At 42.1% G+C, this 13,507-nt stretch overlaps 1 protein-coding gene across 1 annotated transcript in view; it reads left to right on the top strand.

The window, feature by feature from the left end:
* The first annotated feature begins 657 nt into the window (after positions 1–657).
* The window catches only part of KIAA2018 (KIAA2018 ortholog), a 13,998-nt gene continuing 1,148 nt past the window's right edge, over positions 658–13,507 (top strand). Inside the window, exons 1-5 of the mRNA XM_009082800.1 lie at positions 658–716; positions 2,584–2,612; positions 4,953–5,035; positions 7,065–7,161; positions 8,187–13,507. The exon at positions 8,187–13,507 is cut by the window's right edge and continues 1,148 nt beyond it. Of these exons, the coding sequence (XP_009081048.1) occupies positions 670–716; positions 2,584–2,612; positions 4,953–5,035; positions 7,065–7,161; positions 8,187–13,507 (5,577 nt within the window). The 5' untranslated portion in view covers positions 658–669. The remainder of the gene's footprint in view (positions 717–2,583; positions 2,613–4,952; positions 5,036–7,064; positions 7,162–8,186) is intronic.

The following is a 13,507-nucleotide window of genomic DNA, read 5'->3' as shown; positions in this document are numbered from 1 at the left end:
ATGGGCTAGTGATGTGTTCAAGCTGAGGGCAAGCTAGGTGCAGTTTATTAGGCTGCTATGCATGACTTCCATAATTTTATTTTAAATTGAATTTTATGTATCTGAGAACACACGGTATCATTTTTTGCCATTCTAAGTTGTACAGTAATTCAACGTCAAGTAAGTTTTGTACTTTGCTACATTAATAGCACTCTAAACTTGTGGTTAATAAAACGTCCTCATTGTAGCTTGTATTTTGCTTAGTGTTCATGCTTTATTTAGAACTGGGAATTGAAAGCATTTTCACTAAGGAAAGGCTGATGAAAGAGAGTTCAGCTGTTCTTCCATTCAAAAAACAATCATATACTCTAATTTTTCTTCTTTCTTTCCTTAAAGTAGTTTGGATTATAATTTCTATATTTAAAGTAATTGAGGAAATGGAAACCAGTTCATCAGAGATATAGTGGGGTTTCACAAAGCTCCCTGATAAGTAACGTGCTTCATTAGTAATGCTCACATAATGAGCTGCTCTAAATCAAGGCAAACGACTTGTGTGTACATTGTGGTACAGCCCTGTCCTTGTGGTCAAAGGCCAAGCAATGTAACAAATGTCATGTGCTAAGGATTCAGAAGAATGCAGGAGTTATTAATTCCTCCCATTATTTTCGTCAGGCTCTCTTCTCTGAAACCATGCCAGAGATGACAGAGAATGAAACACCTACTAAGAAGCAACATCGGTGAGTTTCTGTGTGAAAATGAGCATTTTGTAGTTCTGTAGTCTGCAGCCGTGTTTCAGTTATGAAGTTTCTAGCTGAAAGTTTGGCAATAATGGTATTAACAAGACGTTCAGAGGGTTGACCAGGGTTGATCCAGAGCTTTGGGTACTATGGCTGCAAAACTCCCTTTTGCAGCCCTTGTTTTCCTTCCCCTGTCTGTGCCAAACTATTTGTCTAAGACATGTCTGTCTGGATCACCTAGGCAAAAGAGATTCTTACACTGACTGCTCTGGTGTGCGTAAAACTGCATCGTTGCCTGTACTTATTCTGACAATTTAAGATCTCTTTCTGAACTCACAGTGGAATCTGGATCTTGCACTCAAATCTCTACTGGAACTCTTGAGGTTGTACAGCAACACTATGACCAAAATTTGTAACAAAGTGACTTGGCGCTCATTACAACTTCTCCAGGTTTTCATTCCTTTGTAGTAGCATGTTGATCTAATGCCTGCTTGGTAGGGGAGTCCTTCAGTCCCTAGTTGAATGCAGCATTCATCTTATGCGAGGTTGCCGTGTAGGATATGATATATGGTTAAGAAAAGCTCAGAAAGAACACTGATTTGTCCTACAGAAAGTTTTTCAGTCTTCATGGATTTCTTGACTCCTTCTTATCTCACTAATACAGTATTTTGTATTCTATATTGGTAATATGCACCAAAGGGCAGCTGGGTCTCTCCAGTCTTTTTATTCTTGGCGTGTTTAGTATATATGATCATCTTCAAGCATTATTTCTTAGTGGGTGTCTCCATCTGCAATAACATTATTGTCTTGTTATCATTGTCTGAGTTACTCTGGATGCACAAAACTTTCGGTGAGTTACCCGAAGTAAGTATCAGCTCAAAGCATAGAGGATACACACCTGTCATCCACATGTATCTTGCATTCTCACTTCAGACTCCTTGTTGCATCTGGACTGTGCTGTAACAATTGAGAGCAGAAGATGCTGCTCTAGCAAGCATCTAGACTGAGTGCTGCTGGACAGAAACCTTCTGAAAGATTTTTTTTTTTCTGGAATGTTTCTTTTTCCGGGAAACATGTGCTTTGCTTTACATACTTCCTGAAAGTATTTGTCTTACTGCATGTATACAGTACATCTGATTTATATATATGTAGAATGCACATTTGGGACTTCTTGACTTCCCGCAAAGCGACTTGAGGCATTGCACAGTGACTGTAACTTGGCTGCCATCAGGTGAACATCTCAAACCAAAGAGAGCCCTCACATGCCCAAATTACACCTAAAGAGAATTTTGAGGCAGTAAAGAAGCACAGCTGCAGAGGAACAGTATTTCTGGTTTCTCTCACAAATGAGGCATGTTTGATACCAGAAGGTATGATGTTTGGAGGTAATATGGCTAGAAAAATCAACTTGCATGGTAACATTTTCACCTGTTTCGTTGATCCAGTGAATGTAAAAGCAGCATTTCAAACAGATACATAACTGCCTTGTTCCTCCAGAAAAAGAACTAGTTTTTTATAATAGTTAGCCTTATTGAGCACTGCATAGTGTAATAGTTGTCTCCAAACAGAAAGATAAAAACCCAGCTCTGCCCTATAAATATGTACCAGTAATCAAATAGAGTATTATTCTGTGCCTTGTTATACTGAAATTGATTTAATTCTGAACATGAATGAAGTTTTTATTATAAACTATTTAATACCAATGTCTAAAATCTTGTGATTGTGACTTCTACTATGTTCTTGTCCACAGAGCAGATTATAATATTTAGTAATTTTAGCTGCAATGGAAATAATCAAATAAACATGTTTGTATGCAGATTTTTTTCCATTCTGTTTCCCATCACTGTTTTCTCTTTATGTTTCACAGAAAGAAAAATCGGGAGACACATAATGCAGGTAGGAACAACGTGCTTTGTTGTTAGGTCTGGAAATAAGCACAGATGCTTTGAACTAGTAAAATATATTTTGCATGGAGAAGGTTTCTCCATAGGATTTTACTACTCTTAAAGAAACTCCCCCTATCAAACCCTTTTCTTTGTCCTTGCTTAGAATATCTGTGCAAAAGGGCCTCTAGACTGTTTCTACTTTGCTGTTTTCCACAGCACTAAGTTAAAGTATGAAAGTAGGACCCTGCCCCTGACTTTCCAAGGCTAGTAAATTAAGATTAAACAGTTTCAGTTGTGTTCAGTTCCAAAGGAAAATAAATGCATGGGCATTCACACACAACTAATTCCTACCTCTCTCAAAACAGAGACAGGTATCTGACCTGAGAGCTTTAGAGGTTCACTGGGTTAGAAGTATTCCTGTAGCCTCTCCCTAAGGCACCCACCTGGATGCTGACATCCCAGAAATTCTGTGCAAATCCTCGTGGTATGTTGCAGGAGTCGCATCCCTCTGGCAGCAACAAGTCACAGTGGCTAGCTCCAATGGCATCTTCCACAAGTAGCAGCAGAAAGATGTACTGGGGAGGACTCTGACAGGTTTTGGCCTAGTTTATCCAAAGAAATTGATTGCAGTTCTTCTTTCATTAAACAGCACTATTGTGTGGTCTTCAGAAACTCAACTGGAAAAAAACATTGAATAGTTTCTGTGTGAAGGCTGTGGAATATAGTGCTTGTCAGGCATGCTCAGGGTGACACCAATTTCTTTAAGTATCAGGAAATAGTCTTATCGCATTCACTTCTAAGATTTCTGGCCTCAATCTAATTTTCAGTTCCTATTTGACTTGCTTAGAGCTTTCAAAAACTGTATCTACTGGGTTGAACTCTGCAAGATGTGAGGACCAGTTCCTCCAACCCTATAGCTTGCTTAATCATTAGTATTTGGATAAGCTGAGTAGAGTGTGGCAAATAGTATCAAAACACAAGAGTAGACCTTCACAGCCACTGTGATATCTGTGTGTATTTGTAAGCTACACAGAAATTAAGTCCCAAGGATTGTGTGTTAAAATGTTTATACAGCTGTTGTAATTTATATGGTAAATTTCTCGCAGAAGAAGCTTTGACTTACTGTGTTTGATGTATTTAGGCCTGTCTCTGTCAATGCCATCAGTCTATCTTGAAATACAAAAGAAATAATTTTATAGTTTTAGAAATGTAAATTGAAGTGACAGGTGACTGAAGTAAGACTGTTTAAATTAAACTAGTATGTCCTTTGTAAAGGAGCAATGAAATACACTCACCTGCAGGTCACTGTGTGGTTCTGTGTGCCACCAAAAGCAGCTAGACTGTGCAAACCACAAGGTTCATTCAGCACAATGAACAAACGATACGTTGAATCTTGACAAAGCCTTCACAGATCCTTTTTTCAGGCTTTTGGGGAATAAGACATCTAATACTTTTAGTTTGCATATAACGCAAAAACATTTCAATCAAAAAAAATGGCTACATGAGAGTGACCTGTGTTTGAAAGAGGCTGACTGGGGTGAATGGAAAACAGAGATTAATACTGTCTAAAAATAACATGCTCAAAGGTATTTACACTGCTACACTAATAGCGTAGACCCTTTGTGCCACTGTTTAGGCCTCTTGAAAAGGTAAATTATGTTACTAGAGGACTATAACTAAACATTTTCTGACCTTCTCCAAAATAGGTAATTCACTGGAAATTCTTCATCTCATATTTTCTTTACTCCCAGTCAGTTAGACCTCGCAGAACACATACCTTTGAACATAAAAAAGAGTAACTGATAGTCCATAGACCTGGAGCTTCAGCTGTATTCAGTGTTGGCTGCTCCATCAATATAAATTTAAAATTAAGACTGAAGACTGGTAAAAGCTAAAATATTTCTGTTCTGATGCTAAACTTGACATTAGTATTTAAGAGACATGGGTTTTCTTCCCAAAGCTGAAACTGATTCTTTCCGTTATCTTGGCTCATTTCCTTTCTGTATGCTTATATTTAGTCAATTTACCTCGTGAAAAGAGTAGCACAAAACTCAGCTAGAAAGTAGTATCAAAACCTGAATTTTGAGTTGCAGTAACTCCCCTTTTCATGAAGGGGTCCAGAACATCTCCACTTTTTAAAGGTATTGCTGCTCAATTCCACTGAGTATTAATTCAATAACTGAGGTTTACTTTAGAGGAAGTTTTTTCCTCTCTCCAGATCCTAAGGGTTCCAGTGTGTCATGTAATAATGTATTTATGAGCTCTTACATTGTACCAGTTGTGCTGCTGTTGTGCTGACTTGCCCAACCAAATGACACAGTGCATATTATTTTTTCGATTTTTTTCTTAGTGGAGAGACATCGAAAGAAGAAGATTAATGCTGGGATAAACAGAATTGGAGAACTCATTCCCTGCTCTCCAGCACTTAAGCAGGTGAGTCCATCCAGAGGTACATGCAAGTTTCCTGTAAAATGACCAAGTGTTTCTTTATCTGTAGAAGTATAAATACTTATTTTGGTATTTGTCTTAGGAAGAAGGCAAAACTGTCTGAATTAATGTGCTCAGAAATGTTACTAGTTACTAGTATTTAAAAAAGTATTTGAATTAGAGTGCCTTTGTGGAAGTGCAAGGTCATATGAATGTAATTACACAGATTTTGAGCATTTTGTCTGAAAGTGTTGCATATGACTGCTGAAGGAATGAACCAATATGAGAGGGATGTGTAACTAACTTTCTCCTCAGTTCATAAATGCAGTATTTTTGAGCAGGTGTAAGCTAGCATAATTTTCCCATAGCAGTTTGGTCAGCTTTCTGATGTCTGCCTGAGCGTTTGATTGACAGCTTCATAAAGTTCTCATTCAGGACACCTGAACATTGCAGAATCACTAAGGTTGGAAGAGACCTTCAAGATCATCAAGTCCAAGCTTTGACCAATCACCACTCTGTCAACTAGACCATGGCACTAAGTGCCATGTCCAGTCGTTTCTTGAACCCTTCCAGGGATGGTGATGCCCCCCCCTCCCTGTGCAGCCTATTCCAATGCCTGACAACCCTTTCAGTGAAGAAATTGTTACTGATGTCCAACCTGAACCTCCCCTCACACAGCTTGAGGCTGTGTCTTCTTGTCCTGTTGCTAGTTGCCTGGGAGAAGAGACTGACCCCTACCTGGCTACAACCTCCCTTCAGGTAGTTGTGGACAGTGATGAGGTCTCCCCTGAGCCTCCTCTTCTCCAGGCTAAATGACCCCAACTCTCTCAGCCTCTCCTCATATGACTTACATAATAAGTAGGTCAGTAACAGTCAGTAGTAACTAAGTTGTAGTAAGTAGTAAATTAATAACAATAGAGGGTGAAAATTCTATCTGGGCTGCTGACTGCCCTGTTGTGTTGAGTGGGTGGATAGCTGTTCACCCTTTCCTCTGTAGAAAGAGTGGCAGGCAAGGCAGAAGTGGGCTGGATCAGGTCAGAGGGTTGCTGGTTATGTTGTGCAACTCCTGTTTGTCATTTCCTACTGATGCTGTTGAATGTAGTCTCTATGATGCCCAAGTGGTGAAAGATACGGGTTGAGCAAGATAATTTTTCAGGTCGTTCTCCAAACCCTTCTCAGCCTTTTGCAGGTGATCACTTAATGTCCTATGATGTCCACAGAATTGCATGCATGCTTATTTTTGTCATCTTTCATACAATGGGATGAAAGCAATCCAGAAACTCTAATAATAAGAAGAATGCAAGACAGTGTCCTTGCAACAGACAAATGGTTTGGGGCTGTAAGACAAACAATTCAAGGTTGATGCCCAGAAGCATCTTTTTCAAGACAGCAACCTCCAGCAGAGACTGTTCTTACTGAACAGCAGAAGAAATTAAGAAGTAAACAAAGGTTTTCCAGGCAGAATAAGCATAGTTTCATAAAAAGGTGATGGTGGAGGGGTTATTTTCTCTTCCCGTATTCTCCAGTATATTACTTTCAAAATTATGCCTGTATCTTCCTGGATAGTTCCATGTTTGTTTCTTTCCTAATAAAATATTTACAAGACAGTATCCTGGAGACTTCATGTGATGTATACATTTATTAGTGAACATAAATTTTAGGCTGCTCAGCAAGAAATGGTGCTGGCTGTTCAGGTTCTGTGGCCTTAGTATCTACCTTTGGGCATTGGCAAATGTCAGCTCCAGCATTGAAAATGTTATTCTGTAAAAACTTACAGCTTTTGAGGGTCAGTATCACTCACCAAACCTCTGGGTCATCTTAAAAATATCCAAAAGAAATCAAAACCAAAACAAACAACAAAAACCCCCACATAAAACCAAACCAAATAAAACCCTGCCCAACAATATTCAGATAATCATTCAGGTTAGCACATTTTTTAATTAAAGACCTCTTGGGGCAAGTGCAATCTCATCATTAATGGACCTACCCGTTCTAGACCTTTCTCCTAATTTCATATATATGTTCTCTTTTAAAGAGCAAGAACATGATCCTGGATCAGGCCTATAAGTATATAACAGAAATGAAAAGACAGAATGATGAACTTCTGTTAAATGGAGGGAACAATGAACAGGGTAAGTACAGATGCTGCTGGGGGCTCTAAATTTCTGTCACTCACACTGTGTGTCTGCTTGTCTTGACTAACAGCAAAGCCTGTATCAAGAATGGGAATCTGACAACATTATGCACACAAGGACAAATACAGCTGCTTAGAATATCTTGAAACAAAAAGCTGACAATGTCCAAGTGTGTGTTCTTGAACATAGCTATAGGATAATGAGGCAATCACATTGTGATGTGATTACAGAGCTTATAGGTGGTGTGACATCATCTGGTAAATTCTGTCCCGATTTGTTCTAATGTTGTGAATGGAATGATTTCTGACAAACTTCAGTAAGATCTTTTTTTCATAGAAATCATGGAGTTTCCTTCATTCATAGAGCTTTTTTTTCCTTTCAAAAACTGTGAAAGTTGTAGTGGCCCATTTGAAAAATACAATGCATCTTCTTGAATAGATGTGTGAAAGTACAGTGATGGAGGTATGACAGAAATAATCTCCGATCTAATTTGGTGTGTGACTTTTATTTCTACTCATAGAATGTAATTCTAAACAGTTAATTGTTATCTCATTGATGTAATTGTGTTTGAAAAATCTAGGTGAGTTTCCTAGTTAGGTGAGCCATCTCCCAAGTGCAGTGCCAGTTTATGTGGCTTTATGTGAGTGCTCCGTATTTAAATTTGCTTCGTTTTCAAAAGAACAGTGAAAAGGATTCATGTAGTTGCCTTCAGCAAATAAACAATTTTGATTAGTGTTCAGTTTCATCTGAGTTAGTCTGGATGTTTTTTCTAGGTGATTTGACCTACCCTGCTATTGGTATTGGAATAGTCCATGAAGTTGATTCACTTTCCTACTCAGTAGAGAGGTTTATCAGGATAAGATCTTCACTTACGTTAACCATCTGAATAGAGCATACATTATTTACAATTTACTCAATTTGTTTCATTACTACACAGTATTTACTCTCTAGGTCATGTGGTAACATTATTTCTTTCGTTGCTCTGGTGCTGATGTAATGGGGGTGCTCTTACTGTTTTGTAGCCGAAGAGATAAAAAAACTCCGGAAACAGCTGGATGAACTGCAAAAGGAAAATGGGAGATACATCGAACTACTGAAAGCAAATGATATTTGCCTGTATGATGACCCTACAATCCATTGGAAAGGAAATCTCAAAAATGCAAAGGTCTCTGTTATTATTCCCAGTGATCAGGTTCAAAAGAACATCATTGTCTATTCGAATGGGAGTCAGCCCAATGGAAATAACCAGGGAGCATCTGTCCAGGGAATAACGTTTAATGTTGGTCATAACTTACAAAAGCAAACAGCCAATGTTGTGCCAGTTCAGAGAACTTGCAACCTAGTGACTCCTGTGACGATTGCTGGTATTTATCCTGCAGAAAATAAGCCATGGTCACACACTACAGTTCCTCCACTGGCATCCACTCAGACAGCTCCAGCAGGGAATGTTCTTGAGCTTTCCACCCCGGAGAATGAGCGAGGTGTGCTCACCACGACTACTGCCAGCTCACAGAGCACATCTCGATCCAGAACAGAACAGGAACTACAGTGTTCTTCAAGTAATGCACCACAGAAAGATCAAAATCTCCCCAAAAGTAAAAATGATGATGAGGGCACTAAATCAACAATGAAAACACTCCTGCAGGAAATCAGCCTTCCTTCCAGTGCCTCTGTGGAAGCTTCACAGTCTCAACAGGTGAATGCAACTTGCTCAAATAGACACAATTCCAGGAGTGACCTTCAGGAAAGCTGTGTAATTTCAACCACAGACACAGCTTGTGTGCCACCTATGAGACTGTCTACTGCAGATAGCTTTTCCTCTGTAAATGTCCTCAAAAGTACAGACATAGTAAGCAGTGCTGGAATGCCTGTGACTTCTACAGCAGAAGGAGTTAAGGCTGTGACAGCAATAAGCACTCTGGCTGCCAGTCCCCTAGAGAACTGCTGGTCTTTTTCAGGCTCTTCAGGTGTTGGCACTTCAGACTTGAAAAACATGAGTAGTCTTACACGGATGCCTTCAGCTGGAAACACACAGACCACGTGGACGACTTTGCAGCTGGCGGGAAATACTGTTCAGCCTCTAAGCCAAACACCATCCGGTATCATGACTGCGTTATTAAATGAGCCAGTCAGTGGTGCTGGGACTGTACCTTCTGCTCACAGCAGGCCTTTGACTACAAGTATCAGTTTGAATGCTTCTCTGCCTGGGGATGGCCAGGCAGCTGAACAGATTGTAGTTACCTTGCCCTCGTGCCCACCCCTACCTATGCAGCCTTTAATCAGCCAGCCACAGGTTAAAACTCAGGCTGCAGGAAATATCCTTCCATTGAATTCAGCTATGCAGGTGATTCAGATGGCTCAGCCAGTCGCATCAGCTGTTACAGGAGCGCCAGCTAACCAGAATGTCATCATTCTGCAGCCTCCAAACCCTGCTCCGTGTCCTCCAATTGTGAGAGCGGAAGTTCCCAGCCAAAATGTTAGTCAGCAAATTGTAATTATACAAGCTGCTAATCAGAATCCTCTTCCCCTCCTCTCTGCTCAGCCTTCTGCTTCTCTAAGGGTTCCTGTGAATGGGCCAACTGCAATCGTGAACTCTAGCAACTCCATGCAAAATGCCTCTCTTCCACAGACTTTCGGAGGGAAACACCTCGTCCATATATTACCAAGACCATCTTCTTTGCCATCTTCTAGCTCTACGCAAACATTTTCGGTTACAATGTCAAATCAACAGCATCCTCAGACTATCTCATTGAACGGGCAGCTTTTTGCATTGCAGCCTGTGATGTCTTCATCTGGAGCTTCAAATCAAGCCCCTATGCAAATTATCCAACCCACCACCAGCGAAGATCCAAATACCAATGTTGCCCTCAATACATTTGGTGCTTTAGCTAACCTCAATCAAAGCATATCACAAATGGCTGGTCAGAGCTGCTTACACTTGTCTCTCAGCCACCCCACCAATCCCACAACCATCAATAACCAGATTGCCACAGTTAACTGTGTGTCATTACCAACTTCAGTGGCATCTTCAGTACCTGCAGAGGTTTCAGTATTAACCAGTGCATCTAATTCCATAAATGCCTCCCCTCAAAAAGCAGCTGCTGTCTTGCCATCCAATGCAAAATCAAAAAGGACAAACAAGAAGCCAAGTGCAAAGAAACACCCAGCAGTCAATAACAAAGTGTCCTGCCCAGCAGTTCCTTGCAAAGATGCAGGGAAGGTGGACTGTACTCCTGTGGAAATGGTGGCAAAGCATTCAAATAGCATAGGGCTTCTTGAAAACAGTCCAGCAGTATCTCAAGCTTTAACTACATCGCAGGTGAGTGGTGTCAGTGTTCCTGACTGTCATTCCAAAGAGACTGTGAGTTTGGAACATGCAGTGGAAACTCCTTCTGTCCCTGAGCCTAGCTCAGCAGAGGTGCCTGCTTCCTCGCCGCTGGAGTCAGCGGTGTCAGAGCAGCTGCCACTCATCCCACCAACTGCCAACCTACTAGCTGCTAAAGATGCTGCTCCTCACCAGCAGGCCTGTGGATCTCAGAACCATCAATCAACTGTCTCTGCCTTGTCAGAGTCTCCCAATCCCTGTGACCCCCCCAGCACCTTAATGTCCTCTCGTAATGAAGCACAGGTGACACATTCTCAGGTTGCTGTGACATCAGCAGCACAGAGCAGCACAGCAGGGCATACCTCCAAGGCAGGAATGATTTCAGAGTCCTGCAACATTGTGCAGGATTCCTCAGTGGTTATGCAGGATGTGGACTTGTTAGAAGGACAGGGTCTGACCAAAATGCTGTCTGATCTCACAAAAGCAAGAACAGCTGTGAAAAAGACATCTTCATTTACTGTTCAGGGGGAACATTCAAATTTTCCTATGGAAGACTCTAAATCAGGAGAATCGAATGTTGATTTGCCTGAGAAGCAGGAACTCCTGCTAATGAACGCAGAAGGTGACACACTCTCCCAGCATCACTCCTGTGTTTCTGACCAGGAAGTAGTCAGTGCTTCACTTATTGCTAGCAGGCAGGCAGACTCCCCGCTGTCAACCAGCTCTGGCAGCAGTCGAGGCTTCTCAGTTGCATCTATGTTGCCAGACACCACCAGAGAAGACATCACTAGCAGCACTTCAACCAGTACCTGTAACAGCTGCACATTTTCAGAACAGACTGACATTGTAGCTCTTGCAGCAAGAGCTATTTTTGACCAGGAAAACCTTGAGAAAAGTGGAGGAGGAATACCAGTTAACACAAGGGATGCCATCTCTAAGTCAGCTGAGGTTGCACCTTTGGACAGAGAGCAACAGTCTTTTAAACCTCAGTTGGTGAAAGAAAACAATGCAGGGCCATTGGAAGCAGCACCGAACAAATTCAGTGTTCACGATACAGTACAGGCAAATGTTGATAGGCAGGTTGAAAAGCCAAGCTGCTCTGTAGGAGGTGTGGAAACATCCAATGCTTCTTTGCAGATTTCTGCTTCCCAGACACCAAGCATAACCAGTTTAAGTGTGAATAATCTAATACACCAGAGTCCCATTGTCCATCCCCTGGTAAGTTGCTCAAGTTTATCCCAGTCTTCAGAGCCAGCAAGTGTCCCTGCAACTGTGAGCATCTCCCTTCCATCTAGCACATACATCAATCAGTCTCCAGGACCCGCTATGATGAGTGAATATGCCCAGGAACAACTGAATGCTATTAGGGCAAGCACCATGCAGGCTCCCCAGCTGCAGGAGTCACACTTAAAGCAGCAAAATCACGAAGTTCGCAAAGACTCTGCCAAGAGGGCAGTTCAAGATGACCTCCTGCTTTCTACAGCAAAGAGGCAAAAGCAGTGCCAGACAGTGCCCATAAGGCATGAGGGGATGGCGTTGATGAACCGGACACCAGAGAACATCGCTGATCAAACGCAGATGCTGGTCAGTCAAATTCCTCCTAACTCATCCAATTCAGTATCGTCAGTGAGCAGTCAAGGGCACACTGATGGCCTCAATAGGTTATTCCCACCCAACAGCAATTTTGTAACACCAGCCTTGAGGCAAACTGAAGTGCAGTGCGGTTCTCAGCCGTCGATTTCAGAGCAGCCAGGCCAGGCAGGGCAGCACTTGCAGCCGATTCAGCATGTTCCTGCTCAAGGCATCTCTCACCTTCACAGTAATCACCCATACTTAAAGCAACAGCAGGCTGGTCAGTTAAGAGAGAGGCACCACTTGTATCAGCTGCAGCACCATGTCACTCACGGGGAAAACGCTGTCCACTCTCAACCCCACAGTGTCCACCAACAGCGAACAATGCAGCAGGAGGTACAGATGCAAAAGAAACGAAATCTCATCCAGGGAACACAGGCCACACAACTTTCTCTACAACAAAAACACCACGGAAGTGATCAAACCCGGCAAAAAGGTGGTCAGCCTCATCCTCACCACCAACAAATGCAGCAGCAGATGCAGCAGCACTTTGGAGCTTCCCAGCCTGAAAAGACCTGTGAAAATCCTGCAACAAGCAGAAACCACCATAACCACCCTCAGAGCCATATAAATCAGGATATTATGCATCAACAGCAACAAGATGTTAGCAACAGACAGCAAGGTTCTGCTTCTGAACACGTGTCAGGGCACAATCAGATGCAAAGACTTATGACCTCAAGGGGCTTAGAGCAGCAAATGGTGTCCCAGGCAAGCATCGTGACCAGACCATCAGATATGACATGCACCCCACACAGGCAGGAAAGAAACAGAGTTTCCAGCTACTCTGCTGAGGCCCTCATTGGGAAGACACCCTCTAATTCAGAGCAGAGAATAGGAATATCTCTTCAAGGCCCTAGGGTTTCTGACCAGCTTGAAATGAGAAGCTATCTTGATGTTTCTAGAAATAAAGGGTTGGTGATTCATAATATGCAGGGTCGCTTATCTGTCGACCATACAGTTGGCTCAGATGTCCAGCGTCTTTCTGATTGCCAAACATTTAAGCCTGCTGGACCAAATCAACAACCAGCGGGCAATTTTGATGTGCAGGCTTCAAGAAACAGTGAAATTGGTAATTCTGTGTCATCCCTCAGGGGCATGCAGTCGCAAGCGTTTCGAATCAGTCAAAATACTGGGCCATCCATAGAGAGACAGAAGAGACTGCCCTACCAGCCAGTACAGGGTATTCCAACGGGCAATACCCTGCCATCCAGAGAAAACGAAAACACATGCCACCAAAGTTTCATGCAGAGTTTGCTCACTCCTCACCTTGGAGATCAAGTCAGTGGAAGCCAAAGATCAATCCCAGAACATCAAAGGAACACACAGTGTGGTGCCTCCTCCACAATTGAGTACAACTGCCCCCCAGCACGAGAGAGCGTCCACATC

The sequence above is a fragment of the Acanthisitta chloris genome, unplaced genomic scaffold, assembly GCF_000695815.1.
Source record: "Acanthisitta chloris isolate BGI_N310 unplaced genomic scaffold, ASM69581v1 scaffold709, whole genome shotgun sequence".
Lineage (NCBI taxonomy): Eukaryota > Metazoa > Chordata > Aves > Passeriformes > Acanthisittidae > Acanthisitta > Acanthisitta chloris.
Note: the sequence above shows the minus strand (reverse complement) of the source record. Positions and strands in the feature narration are given on the sequence as shown.